Here is a 25,312-nt window from a genome sequence, read left to right as displayed (position 1 = left end):
GTTTTATCAGTTTTTGCCTCACATATTTGGATACTTTGTTGTTGGATGCATACCTGTTAAGAAATGTTCAGTCTTCCTTGAGAATCACTCCTTTTTATGCTATGCCCCTCTTTATACCTTATAATTTTTCTTGATCTAAAGTCTGCATTGTTTGAAATGAATACAGCTACTCCAGCTTTCTTTTGATTATTGTTAGTATGACATACCTGTTTCTATCCATTAATTTTTAATCTATATGTGTCTTTATATTTAAAGTTGGTTTCTTGTAGGCAATATACAATTGAGTCTTGTTTTTTAGTACACTCTTGACAGTCTATATCTTGTAATTAACATATTTGTACCACTTATATTTAAAGTTATTATTGATATAGCTGGATTAGTATCTACCATATTTGTTATGGTTTTCTATTCATTGTCTTTCTTATTTGCTTCTTTTTTGTCTCCCACTCTTTTTCTTCCTTCTCTGGGTTTAACTGAGTACTTTGTATGATTTCTCTTCTGTTAGTATATCAATTATATTCTTTTAAAAACTTTTTTTAGTGGTTGCCCTTATATTTTTAATATACATTCATGTTATTCAGATCCTCTCTCAAATAACAATATGCTACTACACAAGTAGTGCCAGTACCTTATGACAAAGTATTATTCTTAATTACTGTCTCTAATCCTCATTAATATTATTATCATTCATTTCACTTTTTCATAAGCTATAATTACTGGATACATTGTTTATATTATTTTGAACTTTACCTGTTAGGCCAAGAAAGATTAAGTCAAATACAAAGTTTTATTTACCATCATTAATTCCTCCTCTAATGCTCTTTCTTTCTTCATATAGATCTGAGTTTTTGACCTCAACTTTCTTGTGAAGAACTTCTTTTAATATCTTTTGCAAGGCAGGTCTACCGTTGACAGAGTTCCTCCATATTTCTGTATCTGAAAGAGTCTTTATTTCTCCTTCACTTTTAAAAGATAATTTTACTGCGTACAGCATTCAGGCTGGTCTTCTTTACTTTGAATACTTTAAATATTTCACTCCATTCTCTTCTTGTTTGCGTGGTTTCTGAAAGATGAGTATGATGTAATTCTTATCCTTCTCCAATTTGGCAAGATCTTTTTTGTTTTTGGTTTTGTTTTCCTTCTGACTTCTATCAAGATGTTTTGTCTTTGATTTTGTTTAGTTGAATATGTTATACCTAAGTGTGGATTGTTTTGGTGTGTAACCTGCTTGGTGTTTTCTGAGCTTACTGGATCTGTGCTGTCATATTTATCATTGGTTTGGGGAAATTCTCAATCATTATTATTTCAGATATTTCTGCTATTCCTTTTTTTTCTTCTTCTTCTGATATTCCCCTTACATGTATGTTACACCTTTTGTTATTATGTTACAGTTCTTGGATATTCTGTCTTTTTCTTTCTTTTTCCTCTTTTCTTTTCAAAATTTCTATTGACATTTATTCAGACTCACTGATTATTTCCTCAACTGTGTCCAGTTCATAGATGAGCTCATTAAGGGAATTCTTCATTTATGTTATGGTGTTTTTGATTTCTAGAATTTCCTTTTGGTTCTTAAAGCTTCTATCTCTCTGCTTACCTAATTTATCTCCTTTTTTATTTTGTCCATTTATCCATTACAGTCCATATCATATTAATCATACTTGTTTAATATTCCCAGTCTGATAATTCCAACATCTCTGCCATATCTGAGCCTGGTTCTGATACTTGGTATGCTATGTCTCTTCAAACTGTGTTTTTGTTTTTTTTTTTTTTTGGTCTTTTGTCTTTAGTATGTCTTACAATTTTTGTTGTAAGCTTTACACGATGTAATGATAAAAAGAACTGAAGTGAATAAGCCTATCCTGTGAGGTTTTGTTTAGCTGCTAGAATTTAGCCTGTGTTTATGTTTGCTGTAACCATATGTGTCAGAGGCTACAGTTATCTCTGATTACCTTGTTTTTATTTCCTCTGTTGTCTTCGGTTTTCCCTAGAGACTTCTTAAATATTATCTAAGAAGCACCGTTCTTTTAGTTGCATTCCCCTGTTACTATTCAGGAGGACTATTGATGTTGTGGTAATTTGTGGGGGGAAGGGTAACATTCTATAATCCTATCATTATGTCTTTTAGTGAGTCTCTGCCGCTCGCCAGTGACCTTCACAAGTACTTCTCAGTATGATTTCGGTTTTTCCCCTTAGACAGGAAGGCAGTCCAGGTATGGAGTTGGGTATTTTCATTTTCCTAGTTCAGTTAAGTTCTAGTAAAACCCCATCACATTAGGATCTGGTAAAATAGTTTCTCTTAATGGTAGGCTTCACTAAGAAGAATGAAATGTGTTGTGCATATTTTTTAAAGAGCTACTTTTCCTCTTTTGCCCTCTCAGAAGCACAGAAACATGAGTAAATTTTTCTCACATCTTCACCATGAGAACTTGATAGGGCTCCTGGAAGTAAAATTCACAAAAGTGTGGGAGTCCCCATAGGACCAGGCCCCCTGAGAATTTTTAACTCTCAAACCTGTCCACACTGAACCTCTAGCAATTCATCAATTGCAGATTAGGTTTTCCTAAACTTGTACTGGTTCCCAAGGAATTTTCTGCTCCTGGGCTCCTGCTCTAATAAGTTTTGATTTTCTGTATATGCCTGTCTATTTCTTCAGTTTGGGGACAGTAGTTCAATGACCTCAGTTCTCTGATAGATCTAAGAGGAGTTTATTTTTGGTTTATTACACCTTTTTTCTTGTTGTGTGGGTAGAAGAGATGACTTCCAAGCTTCTTACCTGACTGACTGGAATGCAAGGAAATTTTTGAGGCATCAAAGACATTTGTTGTACAAAGTTTTCATCTCTTGAAAACTGGGTAACATAATCATGTTTTAATTAATGAACTTTATTTTTCTTTTAAAGGGGTAAAAAGTAAGAACTTTTGGAACATTATCTTTTTTCATATTTTTTTTCTCAAATAGATCCTAAATGTCCAGGAGATGTTGATTTTCATTATAGTGACTGGGACATTAAGACAATTACCAGCTCCTTGAAATTCTACCTCAGGTATGCCTGATATGATTTGGAACTTTGTTTTTCACACTTGATGAAATTTTTCTGGGTGGATATTGGAGCTTATGTGGTCATAGTTTCTGGAGGTTGGATAGGAATGCTAAAGAAAAAAAGAGTGAAAAGGATTTCTGTCAAAACAAAGAATGTGCATTAGAAGACATTTAATCTGGGAATTTACGCAAGTGAAGGATCAAAATAATAGGATTGTTATTGAAACATTGCTTTTTCTTAGGGAAATGATTATTTTAAAACTCATACCCTTAAAATAATGGAAGTTTGCCCATTGCGCATAGATGTAATGCTGTCACAATGTGCTCACTAGTAATATCAGGATTTATGACAATTCAAGGTTGTTAACATGTTTTGGTGAATAATAACTATTTTGAAACGTTAAATTGCATTTACACAAACAATACATGTGTTTGTATGTTTATATGCCATATTCCATGCTTTAATCCATGTAATAGAAATAAAAAAACAAGAAAGTACAACCATAAAAATGTTAAAACTGAATGAATTGACAGAAGTAGGAAAACAAAATTTACCTTATCAGCAAAATATGGGGATGTGCGATGGTAATGAATATATCATTTAGTTAATTGGCATAAATTTATATTATGTAAAAGTATTTGGGACATATACATTTAAACTCATTCATTTCTTACTATTCTTTATGTGCAATATTATTTACCATACTTTATTAAATAAATGTCTTTTTTTTCAATTATTGTACTCTTCAGATATTAAGATAGATACTTGAATATCATTAATCTAAAATAAATTGGGTCTCAGATATTGCTGTTAAATGACTTCCTGCTGTAGTATAATCTTAGAACTTTATATAAACATGGATGCTTTTTCCAGGAGTATTTCTCCTGCATCTGCAAAGAAGAAAGGTACTGTTGTCCAAGGGTTTATTCAGTGCTAAGCAGTGTTCTAGTTGCTTACATGGGCAATGTCATTTTTTTACAATAATCTTATAAGGTAGGTAGTACCATACTATTTTATAGATGAGAAAATTGAAAGGCATCCCCTTCCCCATTTAGTACTATTCATGCTCACAGCTCATATATATCTATGACTTGTAGACCACTTATATTGGAGCATCTTTTTCCTCTATTTCCTACCCCCAGGAGTTATGGCCTCCTTGGAGTTACTTGGGTAATTTTAGTGACGATAGAGAGCAATCTACTATGTATGTTTTTAGAATACTGATGATGATAATAGTGAGAGTAAATGATTCTGTCTTTAGCCTTCTTCAAAGGAGTCAAGTTTTTTCAAAGATTTATATAGGTTAAATACATCCACACATTATATGTTTCCCAGCTCATCCCATAATAACCAGTGTGGCCCTTTTGAAAGATCGGAGGGTCAGGCCTTAAAGCCTGAATGAGCAATACCCCTAGTAAGAGATTTTTCCTTAAGACTTATGTATGGGCCTTTAATATGCACGAGCCAATCAACACCCATTAAGTTTCTCAAATACATTAATATTTTCAAAGAGGGCCTCTTCCCTCTGTGTTATAGGTACCTAACTCAACCCTTATCTCTAACATTTTCAGAAAAGTACTCCAAAAACTATCCTCTCTCTCTTATATTTTTAATGTCTCTTTTTTGAGACATTAAACATGCTGTTTCTTCTCAGCATATAAATATGGTACCATAAAGCACATCTCTTTGACTTTGTGCCTTTTTTCATTTATTCATTTTACCATTTACTGGATCAGTAAACATTTCCTGTATAGCTAGTCTATGTCTAGCATAGTGCTAAGAAGGAGGCATACAATTGTGAATGGATGTGATCTCTGAATTTAAAAAGGTTATAATCCAGTGAGGGGCAGAAAAAAAAACAGGCAATCATACAAATATAACAAACTATAATAAGTACTCTGAAGGGAATGCACAAAGTGGTATGAAGGCTTACAACAGGAAGACCTGTTGTATTCTGGTTGTCCGTTTGAACTGAGGTTTAAATTATAATTTGGAGTCAACTTGGAGGAGGCAGTTGCAGACAAAGAGAACTGCATGTGCAAAGGCCTTGAAGCAAAAGAGGGGATGACCCCTTCAAGAAACTACATGTACTAGTATAGGTGGAGTACTGAGTGTAGAGAGGGAGGGAGAGATGTGTAGGAGCCAGACATTGCAAGGCTGTATGGGACATTTTAAGAATTGGAGTATGGATTTATTTTGAAAAGAATGGGAATAAATTGAGAGATTTTAAACAAGTTACATCATGAGGTTTGAATTTTGAAAAAAAAATATAGAGAGATCAGATTATAGGGAATCAAAATATGTTGAGGTAGAAACCAATTAGCAGGCTATTGCTGTGGTCCATGAAAAAGATGATGCTTCTTCTTGAAGTAGGGAATAGGAATATCGATTTGTAGAAATAAGCATAATAAAGAAATTTGGGGAGTAAATTTAGATATGAGAATGGGGGAGAGGGAGATAAAATAATTATTTCCATGTTTCTGACCCATACAACCAAATGGTGGTCATACATTCAGTGATTTGAGAAACACAAGAAAAAGACTAAATGTAAGGGAGATGGCAAGTTGGGTTTTAGATATTTCAAATTTGGGTATCTTTGAAGAAATCAGAACAAGGTATTAAGCAAGGCATTGCATATATGGGAATAAACTCAGAGAAGAGTTCTGAGCTTGAGCTAAAAATTGTGAATCATTGACAATATAGATGACAATTGGAGGCAGGATCTTGGATGAGATTGCCTAATAAGAGAGATACTTCATGTCTTCCTATTCAAGCTTCAGTATATGATGTAATATACACTCAGTGTCTCTACTTCTTAACCTCCTAGTTTACCCTTTAACCCATTGCAGTCTCCCTCCCACCAATTCTGCTCCACTGAAGCTGCTCTTGCCAAGGTCACTAGTGACTCCTTCAATGCTAAACACAATGGACAATTGTCAGTCTTTACCTTACTTGATTTCTTTGTAGCATTTGAAGGTGTTACCAAGCCCTCCTTGAAACATTATCTTCTTTTGGATTCTACTGTATCCCTTGCTTTTGGCTTTCCTCACACCTTTTCAACCATTTTAGCAGTTTCCTTTATGGACTTTCTACCTGATATATTCCAGGACTCTCCCCTCTTTTTGCTATACTGGAGGGAGGGAAAATTCAAATATCCACAGGGGCCAGGATGTGAAGATGAATGAAGCAGACTCCTTTCATATTAAACACATTACATATTGAACCTGTATTTGCATAGTGATATCTTTGTTTATGTATAATAAGCAATATTATTTACTTCCACAAATAACCATATAGGCCCAATATAGCCAACTCGTTCAGTTTTTCAGTAGTGTTAGAAAATAACGGATTTTATGTGAAATATCTCAAATTTTTTATATTCTGATGACTGGTTCAATTACATTTCTTTTTTATACACTATTCTGGACAAATAATAAATTAAAGTCCTCATGTAGCTATTGGCTGTGACTTGGTCATCTCTCCTTGAACGGTGGTATCTGTTCTCATGGTTTTGGTCACTCACCTAGGTTTGTGATTTCCACTTCTCAAATTTAGAAGGAACTCCTTCCATCTGCCTAATAGACATCTCCCTTTGGCTATCCTAAAATCCCTCTAGCTTAGATCTCCACTTCCTTCTGAATAAATTTCTATTCTATCCAGTCTTCCAAACCAGATGACTTTCTCCCTCACCCAATGATTGAAGAAGTTCTGTCTTTAATGTCTTTTAAATAATTCTCATCATTTCTTTCTATCCCTGATGCCACTAATTTTGTTTAGGCCTTTATTAACTCTCAACTGGATTACTACAATAATCACAGTGGGAGGAAGTATAACAGTGATTAAGAGCATAGACTCAGGACAGACTGACTAGTTCTGCCATTTACTAGGCATGTGTAGTCTTGGATAAATTAAACTTCTCTGAACCTCAGTTTCCTCATGTATGAAATGGAGATAATAACAATATGCACCTTACAGAGTTGGTATGAGGATTAAATTAGTAAATATATGCACATCGCTTAGAACAATGAAGACTTTACTATTATTATTATAAGTGAATTACTTCTTCTGAGCCACCCACCACTTTTATTTTATCATCACACTGGTCATTTTACATTGAAAGTTTTGTATATGACACTCTTCTCAACTAGACTATTAGCTCCTTGGAGGTTTGGGGTCTCTCTTACTCATCGCTGGATCCCCAACATCTGGCACAATGCTAGGTACCCATAGGTGCTCAGTCATTTTTTTTTTTTTACCAAATAAAGAAACCTATTGGGCCTCAATTTTCTCCTCCATTAAACTGGGACTGGAATAACTGCTCCATCTCACAGGATCATTGGAAGGATCAGATGGTAGGACAGATATGAAGCCTTTGAAAATTAAAGAACTATCCAACTGCAATAACTTTATAGCAGAATTCAGAGTGGGTCTACTTTGGAATTTTTCAGAACTGGTTTGAAACTCCTTTCACTTTTGAGAACTAATTGGAGACCTTACTAGACTAATTTGCCTATACTTTTGCAGGTTTTTCATTGAATTACTAGTAACTAGGATTCCTCTGACAAAGTTTCAGGTGAAGAGAGAAATGTATATGGTCACACTAAGCTATAGGGCTCAGAAACTTAAGCCTTGCTGCCCACAAAACTGAGAATCCAAGGCCTGGCTATTCCCTCCCCAAAGGAACTTACAGCGTTCCTTTATTTCAGGAATCTTTCTGAACCTGTCATGACCTACAGACTTCACAAAGAGCTGGTCTCTGCTGCCAGTAAGTATTTATGTTACTAGTTAATTGTGTTGTCTTGCCTTCTTAATAATGTTCATAGCAATAAACCTAGAAGACTGCTTGAGGGAAAGTGAGGGGAGAAAACAAAAATACATCCACAGATTGTGTCCACTGCTAAATGAGAGTCTTCCTACTTGTTGTCTAACTCAAATGTTCTATTATTTTTCATAAATCAATGTAAGTTGAGTAGTTTGGACAAAACTGGCTAATATGAGGAATGTAACAGGTATGAGGGCTTTATTGACTATGCCTCTTCTATCAGAACAAGAGCATTAGCTTATGTTACTAGGAGACAACAAAATTGTTCCCTTACAGTTGCTGTTTTAGCTTTTTTTCATCACTTTGCCTTTTCAAATGCTTTTCAATTGTGCTGTGAATTAATACTCCTAATCTGTTACTGCTAGCATCACATTTTGTAGATGATAAACCTGAGGGTTAAGGTGAAACATTGCATGGGAAATGAGACATAAAGAATCACCCTAAAATGTTTGGCAGCTGAATAAGTATTAAAAATTTTGGCTGAGGCCACTGTATGTATGATCATCTGTCCCTACCTCTATATGACCTTTCTCTTGCTTGGTACCCTCTGTGGTGTGCAGGAAAAAGATTCATAGGACTCGTCCTAATAATTAATTTTTGTGGAGGCAAGGGACCTTTGATCTTTACTCTGAGATGTCTCAGTGATTTTCACATGAACCCGGAGAAAGAACTTATCCCCATCACCATAAGAAGATGTGTGGGCAAGGGTTTCCAGTGGGAATTTACATGCAGAACTTTGGGAACAACCTGCTGTACCTAGAACTCACACTTCCTCAGAGATAGTCTTATGTTCTCATCTTTCTGTTCTGTCGTCTACTTCAACTTTATAGGCCTATTTCTTTGTTTTTATCTCTCTTTTTGCCTTTTGGTCTCTTTGTCTTTTAGTCTTTTGCTCTCCATCTCAGTCTTTTTTCTTGGTCTCTCTTTACCATTATTTCATAGTGCCTATTTATCTCTGTGTCTCTTTTTGTCTCTTTGTGTCTCTAATTGTCTTTGTGTGCATGTGTGTGTGTGTGTGTGTGTGTGAGAGAGAGAGAGAGAGAGAGAGAGAGAGAGATTGAGAGAGAGAGAGAGTTCACTTGATACAGTTGCCCAAAAGGCAAAACTGTCTTTCTCTGTTCTATCTCAGAGTCTGACAACCTGGATTACCGGCTGGGAGCTATTCATTCCTTGGTATATAAGCTACCTGAAAAGAACCGAGAGATGCTGGAACTTATTATAAGACACTTGGTCAAGTAAGTAACTTCTGGATTTTCAGGAGGAGTTGCTATTAAAGGACTGGTCCATAGGGTAGTACCTCAGAGGAACTGTTTATCAACTCATTAAGTCCCAGCCACCAGCTGTTTCATCCTGGAAGGCTGAGTGCTCTATGAAGATGATTTTATCTTGAACCTTGTATATATCCTCTCAGGCTCATCATGCATCTCAGCTAAGAGGTAACATGAGGTAAATTGGACTGAACACAGACTTTGAAGTCAGATAAACTTGGTTTCAAATACCAGCTATACCACTTACTTAGTTGTACGATCTTAGATAAACCTCTTAACCTCTGTTTAGTCATCTCTAAAAAGAGAATAGTATTGCCCACCATGCAGGACTGTTCTGTGGATTTGAATGAACACAGGTAAAGTGCATGGCACATAGAAGATTCTCAAGAAATGGGAGTTATTATTAGGATTGTGGTCAACTCGTTGCTTGAGTATGGCAAGCAGGAAAGACAAGTATTTGAAAGAGTAGGCCCGGTGATGAGCTCCAAGATAGTGGGTTTAAGTGGCATGGGGTGGTGGTGCCTTTTGGCCAGAGAGCTTAATGATTGGAATAAAAGTAAGTTGACGTGCCTTGTAAAAGTACAGCAAGTAGGTCTTGTGAAGCAGTATGGTGCAGCAGAAAGCACTCTGTCTAGGGGTCAACAAACCTGTGTTCTGGTGTCAGTTCTGCTCCTAGATTCCTTTTTTAAAGTTTATTTATTTATTTTGAGAGAGACAGAGAGTGTAAGCATGAGTTGGAGAGAGTCAGAGAGAGAGAGGGAGAGAGACAATCCCAAGCAGGCTCCACACTGTCAGCTCAGAGCCCAACACAGGGCTTAATCTCATGAACTAACCCATGAGATCTTGACCTGAGCCGGCTCAAGAGTCTGTTGCCTAACTGACTGAACCACACAGGTGCTCCGTTTTGCTACTGGCTTTCTTGATGATCATGAGCAGGTCACTCTCAAGGCTCCTCCTGATATTTTTAAAAGTACAGAAATGAGACAACAAGCTTAGAAAAATCACGATGCATTTTAAGAGTGTCTATTAAAAAATAAAGCTATCATCAAAGTTACAAAAGTACAGTAATTATACATTTTAACCTCATTTGAAGAGGATCTCAAATACCTAAACTTGAAGCCCTTAGTAAAGTTGAGGCTCCCGGCTAAATGATCCTCTTGGTCTCCCCCTATGATAAATTCTGCATCACTGGATCTCAGGTTTCCCTAATGACATAATGAGATCCCACCAAGATTCAATGGAGCTCTGACAGTCTATGTATTTTTATACTTCTGTAACAAATGAGCATTAAATACACTAAGGAAGATAAATAGGCAGAATTAACAAGAGGATTCCTTTTACATTTATTGCCAATGTTTCCAATTTGGGCTAATACAGAACATTAAGAGCAGTTTCTTCCCAAATAGTTGTTTGTGATAATCTCAGTAAAAGTACAACAATCAATACATAAATAATTTGCATATTAATTTGAAGCTGCCCTGGGGGAAAGAGAAATTGAGTTCAAGTTCCACACTGACACTAATTTTGTTTGAACTAAAGAAAGTCCCTCCCACTCTCTGGACATCAGTTTATTCATCTCTAATATGAGGGGACTGAACTAGCTAATCTTAAGGGATTATTACTGCTCTGACGTTCTAAGAGTCTTGTATGTTTTGGGAGGCAGGGACTCAGTTGAAAATTATCCTACCAGCAGTTAGTGAGAAACACCTGCTACCATGCACTCAAAGGCTGACTGCTGCCTTATTTCAAGAATTTTGGTCCTTCAAAACTCTAGAACAAAAGGAACAAGAGACACAAACACACAAGGAAGAGAAATAGAAAGACAAATACACTTAGATATATGAAAAACTGCTCAAGTTCACTCATATAAGAAAAATATGAATTAAACCTACACTGAGATGCCATTTATTGGGAAAAACCTAAGGCATGACTGTATTCTCTGTTGATGAGACATTGGGGCAAATGGATACTGTGCTACATTGCTGGTGTTAATGCAATATGTACGACAGGAGGAGAATTTGACAATATCTAACAAATGTGTATATTCACTTACCCAGTGCCAAGCAATTCTACTTTTAGACATTTACTCTGAGGACACACCTCCCCAAGTACCAAATAGCATATGTAGAAGGTTCATCATCGCAGCATAATTTTTTAATAACAAAAGGTTAGAAACACAAAAGTGTCCAACAATAGGGGACTAGTTGAGTAGATAATGGTCTATTCAAATAATGTAGCATTCGACAACCTAAAAATAATTAGGAAAATATCTGTGAACTTCTTTTGTAGTGATTTCCAAGATGCATTACAAATTTGAGGTTATATGTCAGACAACAACAGCAACAAAACCCAAAGTTTAAAACATTATATTAGTATGATAACTTTTTTGTAAAAAGAAAATGAGGGAAATAAGAATATATAAGAATATTGGGGCACCTGGCTGGCTCAGTGAGTTAAGTGCCTGACTCTTGATTTTGGCTCAGGTAATGATATCATGGTTCCCGAGATTAAGCAACCCAATTGAGCTCTGAGCTGATAGTGTGGCACCTGCTTGAGATTCTCTCTCTCTCTCTCTCTCTCTCTCTCTCTCTTTCTCTCTGCCTCTCCCCGTCTCATGCACTCACATACTCTCTATCTCAAAATAAATAAATAAACATTAAAAAAAGAATATGTAAAAATATTAGACACATATTTTCTTCTGTCAAATTAAACACACAGTAAGATAAATAAAAAACTAATGATTCAAGGAGTGACCAAGATGGTGGAACAGCATGAAAGATTTTTTTGTGTCTCTCATCAATGAAATGCAACCATATCAACATTAAACCATCTTGTACACCTGGAAAACTGATTTGAGGATTAGCACAATAATCTGCACAACCTGAACCATAGAACTCAGCAGGTACAGGGTATTGAGAGGTGAACTGAGAGAGAGAGAAGCCATGGAAGGCAGGGAGCTGTTTTGCTTATGGAGAGAGGATGGAGACAGGGGGAGAGTATCGGAAAAGCAACCCACCCCCCAAAAGCAGCTGGAGAGAAAGGAAGAGTGGAAACAGCCACAAGGGATGGAAATCAAAAAAGGGAGAAAGGAGAAAGGAGAGGGTTTAAATTCCATTAAGACTATAAACAGGGGGAGTGCAGAGTCTGAAACTCTCTAGCTCAATACCTGGTGGTGCACTGGTAGGAAGCACAAGTCCCCAGCAGCAGAGATCAAGGTCCAAGGGGTCCTTGGGCCACATGGGGAGAGGTGGTTCCCCTGCTAGGATAACATTTGGTAGAGGCTGTGCCACCTCCCAACAGGCAAAAGTCCCAAAAGACCCTGAAGAACAACCATAGTCACTGGTGTTGGAACAAGGATGCTAAGGGTGAAGACTGGTGCCAGATGTGTGTTGTGATTTGCCATAATCCCTGAAATGCTGCTTCTACATGATCAGTTAAGTCCTTAACCTTCAAGGGAAGACAGATCAGGTTTGCAACAGACCTATCCACAGGAACTTGGCAGGCCAGAAAGGAGTGGCAGGATATATTCAATGTGCTGGATCAGAAAAATATGCAGCCAAGAATTCCTTATGCTGCAAGGCTGTCATTCAAAATAGAATGAGAGAAAAAACTTTTCCCAGACAAAAAATAAAGGGGTTTGTGACCACTAAACCATCCCTGCAAGAAATTTTAAGGGGGACTCTGTGAGGCGAGAAAAGATGAAAAAACAAAACGAAAAAGACCAAAAGTAACAAAGACTGGAAAGAACCAGAGAACACCACCAGAAACTCCCAACTCTACAGGCAACATAATGGCAATAAATTCATATCTTTTGATACTAACTCTAAACCTCAGTGGACTAAATGTTCCAATCAATACACATCGGGTAACCGAATGCATAAGAAAACAAGATGCATCTATATGCTGTTTACAAGAGACCCATTTTAGGTGTAAAGACACCTTCAGATCGAAAATAAGGGGATGGAGAACTATCTGTCATGCTAACGGTCACCAAAAGAAAGCCAAAGTAGTGATACTTATATCAGACATCTAGATTTTAAAATAAAGACTAGAACAAGAGATGAAGAAGGGCATTATATAATAATTAAGGGGTCTATTTACCAAGAAGGTCTAACAATTGTAAACATTTATGCTCCAAACATGGAGCTCCCAAATATGTAAATCAGTTAATCACAAACATACAGAAACTCATTGATAATAATGCCATAATAGTAGGGGACTTAAACATCCCACTAACAACAATGGACAGATCATCTAAACAGAAAATCAACAAGGAAACCGTGGCTTTGAATGACACACTGGACCATATGGACTTACCAGATATATACAGAACATTTCATCCTACAGCAGTGGAATACACATTCTTCTCCAGTGCACATGGAACACTCTCCAAATAGAACAATTAATGTGACAAAAATCAGCCCTCAACAAGTACAAAAAGGTCAAGATTGTACCATGTATATTTTGAGACCACAACGCTGTGAAACTCAAAGTTAGCCACAAGAAAAATTTTGGAAAGATAACAAATACTTGGAGACAAAAGAACATCCTACTAAAGAATGAATGAGCTAACCACGAAGTTAAAGAGTAAATGAAAAAGTACATGGAAACCAATGAAAATGATAACACCACAGCCCAAAACCTCTGGGATGCAGCACAGGCGGCCATAAGAGGGAAGTATATAGCAATCCAGGCCTTCCTGAAAAAGGAAGAAATGTCTCAGATACATAACCTAACCTTACACCTTAAAGAGCTGAAAAAGAACAGCAGATAAAACCCAAAACCAGCAGAAGACAGAAAATATAAAGATTAGAGAATAAATCCAAGCTACTGAAACAAACAAACAAGCAAACAAAAACAAAAAACAATAGAACAGATCAATGAAACTAGGAGCTGGTTCTTTGAAAGAATTAACAAAGTTGATAAACCCCTAGCCAGTTTGATCCAAAAGGAAAAGGAAAAGATCCAAATCAATAAACTCAAGAATGAAGGAGAAGAGATCACAACCAACACAAGAGAAATACAAACAATAATAAGATAATATTATGAGCAATTATACACCAATGAAATGGGCAAGCTGGAAGAAATGGACAAATTCCTAGAAACATATAAACTACCAAAACTGAAACAGGAAGAAATACAAAATTTCATCAGACCCATTACCAGTAAAGAAGTCGAATTAGTAATCAAAAATCTCCCAAAAAACAAGAGTTCAGGGCCAGATGGCTTTCCAGGGGAATTCTACCAAACATATAAAGAAGAATTAACATCTATCCTTTTGAAGCCATTCCAAAAATAGAACTGGAAGGAAAACTTCCAAACCCTTTCTATGCAGCCAGCATTATCTTGATTCCAAAATCAGACAGAGACCCCACTAAAAAGGAGAACTATAGACCAATTTCCCTGATAAACATGGATGCAAAAATTCTCAACAAAATAGCAGCCAACCAGATCCAACAATACATTTAAAAAAATTATTCACCACAAGCTACTGGGATTTATACCTGGGATCCAGAGCTGGTTCAACATCCATGAAACAATCAATGAGTTAAATCACATCTATTAAAGAAACAAGAAGAACCACATGATCCTCTCAATAGATGTAGAGAAAGCATTTGACAAAATACATCATCCCTTCTTGATAAAAGCCCTCAAGAAACTAGGGATAGAAGGAGCATACCCTGAGATCATAAAAGCCATATATGAATGACCCAACGCTAATATCATCCTCAGTGGGGAAAAACTGAGAGCTTTCCCCCTAAGGTCAGGAACAAGACAGGGATTTCCACTCTCGCCACTGTTATTCAACCATAGCATTGGAAGTCTTAGCCTCTGCAATCAGACAACACAGAGAAATAAAAGGCATCCACATCGTTCAGAAGGAGGTCAAACGTTCACTCTTTGCAGATGACATGATACTCTACATGGAAAACCCAACAGATTCCACCAAAAAACAGCTAGAACTGATTCATGAATTCAGCAAAGCCACAAGATATAAAATCAATGTACAGAAATCCGTTGCATTCCTATACACCAATAATGAAGCAACAGAAAGAGAAATCAAGGAATAGGTTCCATTTACAATTGCACTAAAAAACATAAAATACCTAGGAATAAACCTAACCAAATAGGTGAAAGACCAATACACTGAAAACTATAGAAAGCTTATGAAAGAAATTGAAGAAGACACAAAAAATATGGAAAAATATTCCATGCTCCTGGATTGAAAGAACAAATATTGTTAAAATGTCTATGCTACCCAAACCACTCTGTATATTCAATTCAATCCCTAACAAAATAACACCAGCATTCTTTACAGAACTAAAACAAACAATCCTAAAATTTGTACAGAACCAGAAAAGACCCTGAATAGACAAAGCAATCTTGCAAAAGAAAACCAAAGCTGGAGGCATCACAATCCTGGACTTCAAGATGTATTACAAACCTGTAATCATCAAGATACTTTGGTACTGGTGCAAAAATAGACACTCAGATCATTGGAACAGAATAGAGAACCCAGAAATGGACCCACAGTCATATGGCTGACTGATCTTTGCAAAACAGGAAAGAATATCAATGGAATGGAAATAAACAATAATGGAGTAAAAACAGTCTCTTCACAAATGGTGCTGGGAAAACTGGAGAAGGACATGCAGAAAAATGAACTTAGACCACTTTATTACACCATACACAAAAATAAACTCAAAATGGATGAAAGACCTAAATATAAGACAGGAAGCCATCAAAATCCTACAGGAGAAAGCAGGCAAAAACTCTTTGACCTTGGCTGCAGCAACTTCTTCCTCAACACATCTCTGGAGGCACGGGAATCCAAAGCAAAAATGAGCTAGTGGGACCTCATCAAAATAAAAAGCTTTTGCACAGTGAAGGAAACAATCAGCAAAACTAAAAGTCACCTGATGGAATGGGAGAAGATATCTGCAAATGACATATCAGATAAAGGTCTAGTATCCAAAATCTTTAAAGAACTTACAAAACTCAACACCCCAAAAAACAATTAATCCAGTGAAGAAATGGGTAGAAGACATGAATAGATACTTCTCCAAAGAAGATATCCAGATGGCTAACAGACACATTAAAAAATGCTTAACATCACTCATTAGCAGGAAAATAGAAATCAAACCACAATGAGATACCACCTCACACCTGTCAGAATGGCTAACATTAACAACTCAGGCAACAACAAATGTTGGCAAGGATGTGGAGAAAGAGGACCTCTTTTGCACTGTTGGTGGGAATGCAAACTGGTGTGGTCACTCTGGAAAACAGTATGGAGGTTCCTCAAAAAATTGAAAATAGAACTACCCTACGACCCAGCAATTGCACTACTAGGTATTTATCCAAGGGATACAGGTGTGCTCTTTCGAAGGGGCACATATACCCCAATGTTTATAGCAGCACTATTGACAATAACCAAAGTATGGAAAGGGCCCTAATGTCCATCAGTGGAATAATGGATAAAGATATGGTATATGTATACACACACACACACACACACACACACACACACACACTGGAGTGTTACTTGGCAATCAAAAATAATGAAATCTGGTAATTTGCAACTACATGGATAGGAACTAGAAGCTATTATGGTAAGCAAAGTTAGTGAGTCAGAGAAAGACAAATATCATACGACTTCACTCATATGAGGACTTTAAGACACAGAACAGATGAGCACAAGGGAAGGGAAGCAAAAATAATATAAAAACAGGGAGGGGGACAAATCATAAGAGATTCAAATATGGAGAACAAACAGAGGGTTTCTGGAGGGGTTGTGGGAGGGGGGATGGGCTAAATGGGTAAGGGGCATTAAGGAATCTACTCCTAATATCATTGTTGCACTATATGCTAACTTGGATGAAAATTTAAAAATTAATTAATTAAGTAATTAATTAATTAGAAAAAAAACGAATGACTCAGAAAGTTAAACATAGAGTTACCATATGACCCAGAAATTCCACTCTTATATATATACTTACCATATGACCCAGAAATTCCACTCTTATATATATACTTACCATATGACCCAGAAATTCCACTCATATATATACTGAAGAGAAAGGAAAACATATACACAAATATCCAAAGTACTATTATTCATAGTTGCCCAAAGGTGGAAACAACCCAGAGACCATCGACTGATAAATGAAAAAAATTAAATGTAGCATAAACATACAATGGGGTATTATTCAGGGATAAAATGAAATGAAGCACTGATACATGCTACAACAAATATGAACTTTGAAAATATTATGCTAAGTGAAAGAAGCCAGATACAAAAAGCCACATATTATATGATTCCATTTATATAAAATGTGAACAGACAAGTCTATAAAGATGGAAAGTAGATTAGTGGTTGCCTAGGGCTGGCATGTGGAGACATGGGAGGAAATGGGGAGTGACTACTATGGGGTTTCTTTTTGGAGTAGTGAAAATGATCTGAAATTAGAGTGTGATTATGGTTACACAACTCTGTGAATATACTAAGATAAAACAACAATAAAGGGTTCATTGTATGGAATGTGAAATATATTTTAATAAAGGTATTATTAAAACAAGCACAGTAAAGAAACTATCAACAAAACAAAAAGGCAACCTAGTGAATGGGAGAACATATTAATCTGATATGGATTTAATATCCGAAATTTATAAAGAAGTCATACAGCTCAACACTAACAATCCTCAATCTGATTGAAAAATGGGCAGTAGGCCTGAATAGACATTTTTCCAAAGAACACATACATATGGCCAACAGACACATGAGAAGATGCTGAATATCACTTTTACCATCAGGGAGATACAAGTCAAAACCCTAATGAAATACCATCTCACACTTCTCAGAATGTTTAGTATCAAAAAGAAATAACAAATGTTGGTGAAGATGTGGAAAGAAAATAACTTTCATGCATTATTGGTGGATATGTAAATTGGTGCATCCACTGTGGAAAACCTTATGGAGGTTCCTTGAAAAAGTAAAAATACAATTATCATATGATTCAGTAACTCCACTACTGTGGATTTAACCAAGCAATATGAAAATACTGATTCAAAAAGATACATGCAGCCCCATGTATATTGCAGCATTATTTACAATAGTCAAGGTATAGGAGCAACCCAAAGGGCTATCCATAGATGAATAGATAAAAAAAGATATGAGATATATAAATATGTGGAATATAAATACATGTATATGTGGAATACATGTATATATGGAATACATGTATGTATAGATAGATAGATATAGATATAGCTATATAGATATAGATATTTATATATGATGAATATGTGTGTGTGTAATGGAATATTACTCAGCCCTAAAAATGAAATCCTGCCATTTGAAACAACGTGGATGAACCTACAGGGTATTATGCTAAGTGAAATAAATCAATCAGAGAAAGCCAGATTCTACATGATTTCACTCATGTGGAATCTAAGAAACAAAAAAAACCCTCTTAAATATAGAGAACAAACTGGTGTTTGTCAGAGGGAAGGTGGGAGGGAGATGAATGAAGGGCATTAAGAGGTACAACTGTCCAAAAGAAAAAAAAGAATGAAAATGATTACTACAGGGTGGTGAATACAGTAGAAGGGATATAGATGAAAGCTACATTCCTCTAAGTCCATCTCCTTGAATGCTTTTTACTTTTGAGCCATATTAATGTTTTACATACCTAAAAAGTAAAATTGAGTCAAGAATTACAAACCCTAAAGTTGATGATAAAAAGGCAAATGAATCTAAGTCTATCAAATTGATAAAACAAAGACAAGTTATTTCACCTAACTTATAAACATGATCCTCTGACTTATCCTTAATGAGATATATTCTGAAAACAGGACAAGCTACAAAAAAAGTAGTAAACATCACTCAGGTTTACTAACACTATTAATAATATAAATAAATTTGAAACCATTTTGTGTTTATGTATTGTCATAGACTCTGGATCTAAAGTTCTCTCTTGTCCAGCAAGAGAGTGGACACAGGATTAAAATGCAAGAGATGGCTAATGTCTGGCAAAAGACAGTAGCCCTGAATAAGGGTCCTTGCTCCGTATTTATTAAGATCAGAAGGCTTACAGACGTGATTGGGCATGCACAAAGAGACAATGAATCTGTGAACATTAACTCATGGGCATGAGGGAAGGGGTTTTGATGATATATGGTGTTAGGGGTTTGTGTCAATATAAACCAAAATCCTGGCACCAGCCAGATGGATGTTAACAGCAGACAGGAGGCCCCATGTCTGTTTATCTTAGCCAGCCTAGGGGATATGACAGAGCCTTCAACCTCAGGGTTAACAAGGCACCTTTCTTTTGCTAATTAGCTCCACTCTGGGCATCTTCACCTGCAGAGGTCTATAGCCCTATTTACCTATTTACCTAATTTGGTCCTTCCTTCCTGTGAAAGCAGCTTTCTGCTATAGTACTAAATTGGGGGGCATTTTCACCCTGAATACCTATTCTTGTTTACCTCATGTACCTTTGTAATGGGGCCTTTGCCCCACCCTCTCTATCCTGGTGGCCCTGGCCCTACCCTCCTTATACTTATTTACTTAATCTTGTTTACTCAAACTTGGATATGAGCATCCTATGGCTTTGTAAATCTTTTTGCCTTAACCCATCAGTAGAGGCTAAGGGTATTTCTAAAGTTATTCCCCGCAATGTATATCACAAGGATAAAGCAAAAATTAAATAATATTATCAGAAGACAAAATTTATGGTGTAAGAAAAAGAGATGATATAAAATTTAAGATAAAAAGCCTACAATAGTTAAGTTGAATTAATGCCATATGAGCTAATGATTTAAAAAACAAAACAACAAAAGCTTCTATTCACTGAACCAGTCTTGAAGTGCTTCTACTCTAAAAAAGCAGTGAACACACATAATGCCCAGATCCTTGTTTCTACAGTATCTTCACTTTTCAAAATACCAAGGCTTCTTAGAGAAATGGTTGATTCCAGGTCTTAAGCAAGGGAAATACAAGGTAAGCCTTGGAAAATTTTACCTTTGTAAGCAAAGAAGACCTCAAGTACTAATATGGTCATGTCACAAGGGCACAGGAACCTGCTTGAAAAGGCTGACACTGATTAAATCTAGAGTCAAAATAAAAATCAAAAACAATAAATACTGTATTGAATATAACACTTTGAATAAATAAAAATTTATGGGAGATAACTAGACTAAGGAAAGCCCTTCATTGCAGAAGAATGCCAGCTAATAAATGTTAGGAGGAATAATAGAATTAGATAAACCAGTAGTTTGTAATCTCAATGTCCTGTTTCAGGCATACATCAATACTATTGAATAAAAGATTGTTCACAAAAAATATTCAAATAATTTCATGTTTCATCCACAGATTGCTTACTAATTATAAGTGAAAAAATATATCTTACAATGAAGCTATCTGACAAACACCACCTTAATTAACTGATCAAAGTTAGCATCACTAAGAATGGTACAAACTGACTTTATGTGCCTCCTGATAGGATACAAAAAGAAGTGCACAATGTAACCTAAGTAATTTTGCCACAAATATTTAACCTCAATCAAATTAGACCTTTGCAGTTTATAGAAAATATAGGGTATAGAAAAATACAGACTTCTGGACATTCTATAAGAAACTAGTTTGGAGTTTTTAAAAAGTCAAAATCCTGGGAAACAGAGATAGGGGTACTGTTTTACATTAAGAAACAAAAGAATAATAAATGCAGTGTGTGAACTATGGACCTAGATTTGTAAAAGCCTGACTATAAAATGATTTTTTGGGGGCACCTGGGTGGCGCAGTCGGTTAAGCATCCGACTTCAGCCAGGTCACGATCTCGCGGTCCGTGAGTTCGAGCCCCGCGTCGGGCTCTGGGCTGATGGCTCAGAGCCTGGAGCCTGTTTCTTATTCTGTGTCTCCCTCTCTCTCTGCCCCTCCCCCATTCATGCTCTGTCTCTCTCTGTCCCAAAAATAAATAAACGTTGAAAAAAAAAATAAAAAAAATGATTTTTTGCAATACATTTCAGAAAATTTGAATATGAACTAATTATTGTATGATATTGTAAATTTTCTTAGGTATGAAAATATTTTGTGATTTCACAGAACAACGTGCTTTTTCTGTTTGCTTTTTAACTTTTTATTTAAATTCCAGTTAGTTAACATATAGTGTAACTATTTCTACTAACTAGTAGAATTTTGTAATTCATCACTTAGATACAACACCAGATGCGCATCACAAGTGCCTTCCTTAATCTTCTTCACCCATTTAACTCATCCCTCCACCCGCCTCCCCTACACCGACCCTCTGTAGTCACAGGCTGTTCTTTTGGTTTGCCTCTTTTTTTCCAGCCATGTTTATCTGTTTCATTTCTTAAATTCCACATATGAATGAAATCATATGGTGTTTTTTTCTCTGACTGACTTATTTCACTTAGCATAAAATACTCTAGCTCCAACCACTTCATTGCAAACGGCAAGGTTTCATTCTTTTTGATGGCTGAGTAATATTCCATTGTGTGTGTGTGTGTGTGTATGTGTGTGTGTGTATCACACACTACATTTTATTTATCCACTCATCAGTCGAAGGACATTTGGGCTCTTTCTATACTTTGGCTATTGTTGATAATGCCGCTATAAACAATGAGGTGCATGTGTCCCTTGGAATCAGTATTTTTGTATCTTTGTGTAAATACATCGTAGTGCAATTGCTGGATCATAGGGTAGTCCTATTTTTAACTGTACGCGGAACCTCCATACTGTTTTCTAGAGTGGCTGCACCAGTTTGCATTCCCACCAATAGTATAAGAAAGTTACCTTTTCTCTGCCTCCTTGCCAATATTTGTTGTTTCCCATGTTGTTAATTTTACCTGTGCTGAACAAGTATGAAGTGATATATTTCATTGTAGTTTTGATTTGTGTTTCCCTCATGATGAGTGGTGTTGAACATCTTTTCATGTGTCTGTTACCCTCTGAATGTCTTTGAAAAAGTGTCTATTAATGTCTTCTGCCAAATTTTTAAATGGATTGTTTGTTTTTTGAGTGTTGAGTTTGATGTGTTCCTTATAGATTTTGGTACTAACCCTTTATGAGATATGTCATCTGCAAGTACCTTTTATCATTCTGCAGATTGCTGTTTAGTTTTGTTGATTTCCTTCACTGTGAAGAAGCTTTTTATCTTGATGAAATCCCAATAGTTGAATTTTGCTTTTGTTTCTCCTGCCTCTGGAGACACATCTAATAAGAAATTGCTTCGGCCAATGTCAAAGACGTTGCTGCCTGTGTTCTCCTTGAGGATTTTGATGGTTTTCTATCTCACATTTAGGTCTTTAATCCATTTAAAATTTATTTTTTGTGTGGTGTAAATGGTCTAGGTTCATTCTTTTGCATATTTCTGTCCACTTTTCCCAAAACCATTTGTAAAAGAGACTATGTTTTTTTCATTGCATATTCTTTCCTGCCTTGTCGAAGAAGATTAGTTGGCCATGTAGTTTTTTGGTTAATTTTTGAGTTTTCTATTCTGTTCCATTAATCTATGTGTCTGTTTCTGTGCCAGTACCATACTGTTTTACTCACTACAGCTTTGTAATATAACTTGACGTCCAGAACTGTGATGCCGCCAGCTATGCTTTTATTTTTCAAGATTGCTTTGTCTATTTGGGGTCTTTTGTGGTCCCATACAAATTTTAGGATTGGTTGTTCTAGCCCGTGAAAAATTCTGGTGGTATTTTGATACGGATTGCATTAAATGCATGGTTTGCTTTGGGTAATATAGGCATTTTAACAATATCTATTCTTCCATTCCATGAGCGTGGACTGTTTTTCCATTCCTTTGTGTAGTCTTCAATTTCTTTCATATGTGTTCTGTAGTTTTCAGAGTACAAATCTTTAATCTCTTTGGTTAGGTTCATTCCTAGGTATCTTATGGTTTTTGGTGCAACTGTAAATTAGGCCAATTCCGTGATTTCTCTTTCAGCTGCTTCATTATTGGTGTATAGAAATACCAGAGATTCTGTACGTTGATTTTATATCCTGTGACTTTACTGAATTTGTTTACCAGTTCTAGTAATTTTTTGGTGAAATCTTGTTAGTATTCTATGTAGAATACCATGTCATCTGCAAATACTGAAAGTTTGAATTCTTCCGTGCTGATTTGAATGACTTGTATTTATTTTAGTTGTCTGATTACTGAGGCTAGGACTTCCATTACTATGTTAAATATCAATGGTGAGAGGTGACATCCCTGTCTTGTTACTGACCTTAGAGCAAAAGTTTTCAGTTCTTCCTCATTGAAGACTATATTAGTTGTGGTTTTTTCATATATGGCCTTGTGATGTTGATATATGTAACCTTTGTCCCTAGTTTGTTGAGGGTTTTTATCAAGAATGGATGTTGTGCTTTGCCAAATGCTTTTTCTGCATCTATTGACAGGATCATATGGTTTTTATCCATTTTTATCCTTTTTTTTAATTAATTTAATTTTTTAGTGTTTATCTTTTGAGAGGCAGAGAGAGAGAGAGAGAGAAAGAGAGAGAGAGAGAAATATGAGTGGGGGAGGAGCATAGAGAGAGGGAGACATAGAATCTGAAATAGGCTCCAGGCTCTGAGCTGTCAGCACAGAGCCTACATGGGACTCGAACTCAGGAACTGTGAGATCATGACCTGAGTCAAAGTTGGAGGCTTAATCAACTGAGACACCAAGGTGCCCCTATCCTTTCTTTTCTGAATGTGGTATATCACATTGATGTCAATCAATGACATATTGAACCACCTTTGCAGCCTAGGAATTAATTTCACTTGATTGTGGTGAATGATTCCTGTAATTTACTGTTGGATTAGATTTGCTACTACTTTGTTGAGAATTTTTGCATCCATGTTTATCAGAGATATTGGCCTGTGATTCTCTTTTTTAGTGGGATCTTTGTATGGTTTTGGAATCGAGGTTATGCTGGCCTTATAGAATGAGATTGGAAGTTTATTTCCATTTCTAGTTTGTAGAATGGTTTCAGAAGAAAGGTAATAACTTTTCTTTAAATATTTGGTAGAGGGGCGCCTGGGTGGCCAGTCGGTTAAGCGTCCGACTTCAGCCAGGTCACGATCTCGCGGTCCGGGAGTTCGAGCCCCGCGTCGGGCTCTGGGCTGATGGCTCAGAGCCTGGAGCCTGTTTCCGATTCTGTGTCTCCCTCTCTCTCTGCCCCTCCCCCGTTCATGCTCTGTCTCTTTCTGTCCCAAAAATAAATAAACGTTGAAAAAAAAATTAAAAAAAAAATAAATAAATATTTGGTAGAATTCTCCTGGGAAGTCATATGGCCCTGGACTTTTGCTTTTTGGAAATTTTTTGATTACTGATTCCATTTCTTTGCTGGTTATCGGTCTGTTCAAGTTTTCTATTTCTTCCTGTTTCGTTTTCATAGTTTGTGAGTTTCTAGGAATTTGTGCATTTCTTCCAGATTGCCCAATTTGTCAGTATATAATTTTTCATACTATTCTCATAATTGTTTTTATTTCTGTGGTGTTAGCTGTGATTTGTCATATCACATTCCTGATTTCACTTATTTGGGTCATTTCTCTCTCTCTCTCTCTCTCTCTCTCTCTCTCTCTGTTAAGTCTGTCTCAGGGGTTATAAATTTTATTAATTCTTTTAAGGAACCAGCTCCTGGCTTCATTGTTCTGTTTCTTTAGTTTCTATATCATTTGTTCCTTCTCTAATCTTTATTATTTCCCTTTTTCTGCTGGCCTTAGACTTTATTTGCTGTTGTTTTTCTATCTCCTTTAGATATAATATTAGGTTGTGTATTTGAGATTTTTCTTGCTTCTTGATATAGCCTGTATTGCTATATACTACCCTCTTATGACCACTTTTACTGCATTTCAAAGATTTTGACCACCATGTTTTCATTATCATTTATTTCCATGTATTTCTTTAATTTCTTCATTGATTTCCTGTTTGACCCATTTATTCTTTAGTATGATGTTCTTGTTTCTTGAGATAGGCCTGGATTGCGATGTATTTTCCTCTCAGGACTGCCTTCGCTGCATTCCAAAGCATTTGGATTGTTGTATTTTCATTTTCGTTTGTTTCCATATATTTTTTAATTTCTTCTCTAATTGCCTGGTTGACCCACTCATTCTTTAGTAAGGTGTTCTGTAACCTCCATGCTTTTGGAGGTTTTCCAGACTTTTT

General features: G+C 36.2%; 1 protein-coding gene across 7 annotated transcripts in view; it reads left to right on the top strand.

Moving 5' to 3' along the window:
- Positions 1–25,312, top strand: part of OPHN1 (oligophrenin 1) — a 608,271-nt gene that overhangs the window by 418,639 nt on the left and 164,320 nt on the right. For all 7 annotated transcript variants that reach the window (XM_047844278.1, XM_047844279.1, XM_047844280.1 and 4 more), the window contains exons 16-18: positions 2,959–3,043; positions 7,747–7,805; positions 8,992–9,097. In XM_047844278.1, coding sequence (XP_047700234.1) covers positions 2,959–3,043; positions 7,747–7,805; positions 8,992–9,097 — 250 coding nt within the window. The remainder of the gene's footprint in view (positions 1–2,958; positions 3,044–7,746; positions 7,806–8,991; positions 9,098–25,312) is intronic.

The sequence above is a fragment of the Prionailurus viverrinus genome, chromosome X, assembly GCF_022837055.1.
Source record: "Prionailurus viverrinus isolate Anna chromosome X, UM_Priviv_1.0, whole genome shotgun sequence".
Lineage (NCBI taxonomy): Eukaryota > Metazoa > Chordata > Mammalia > Carnivora > Felidae > Prionailurus > Prionailurus viverrinus.
This window is presented reverse-complemented; position numbering and strand designations above follow the sequence as displayed.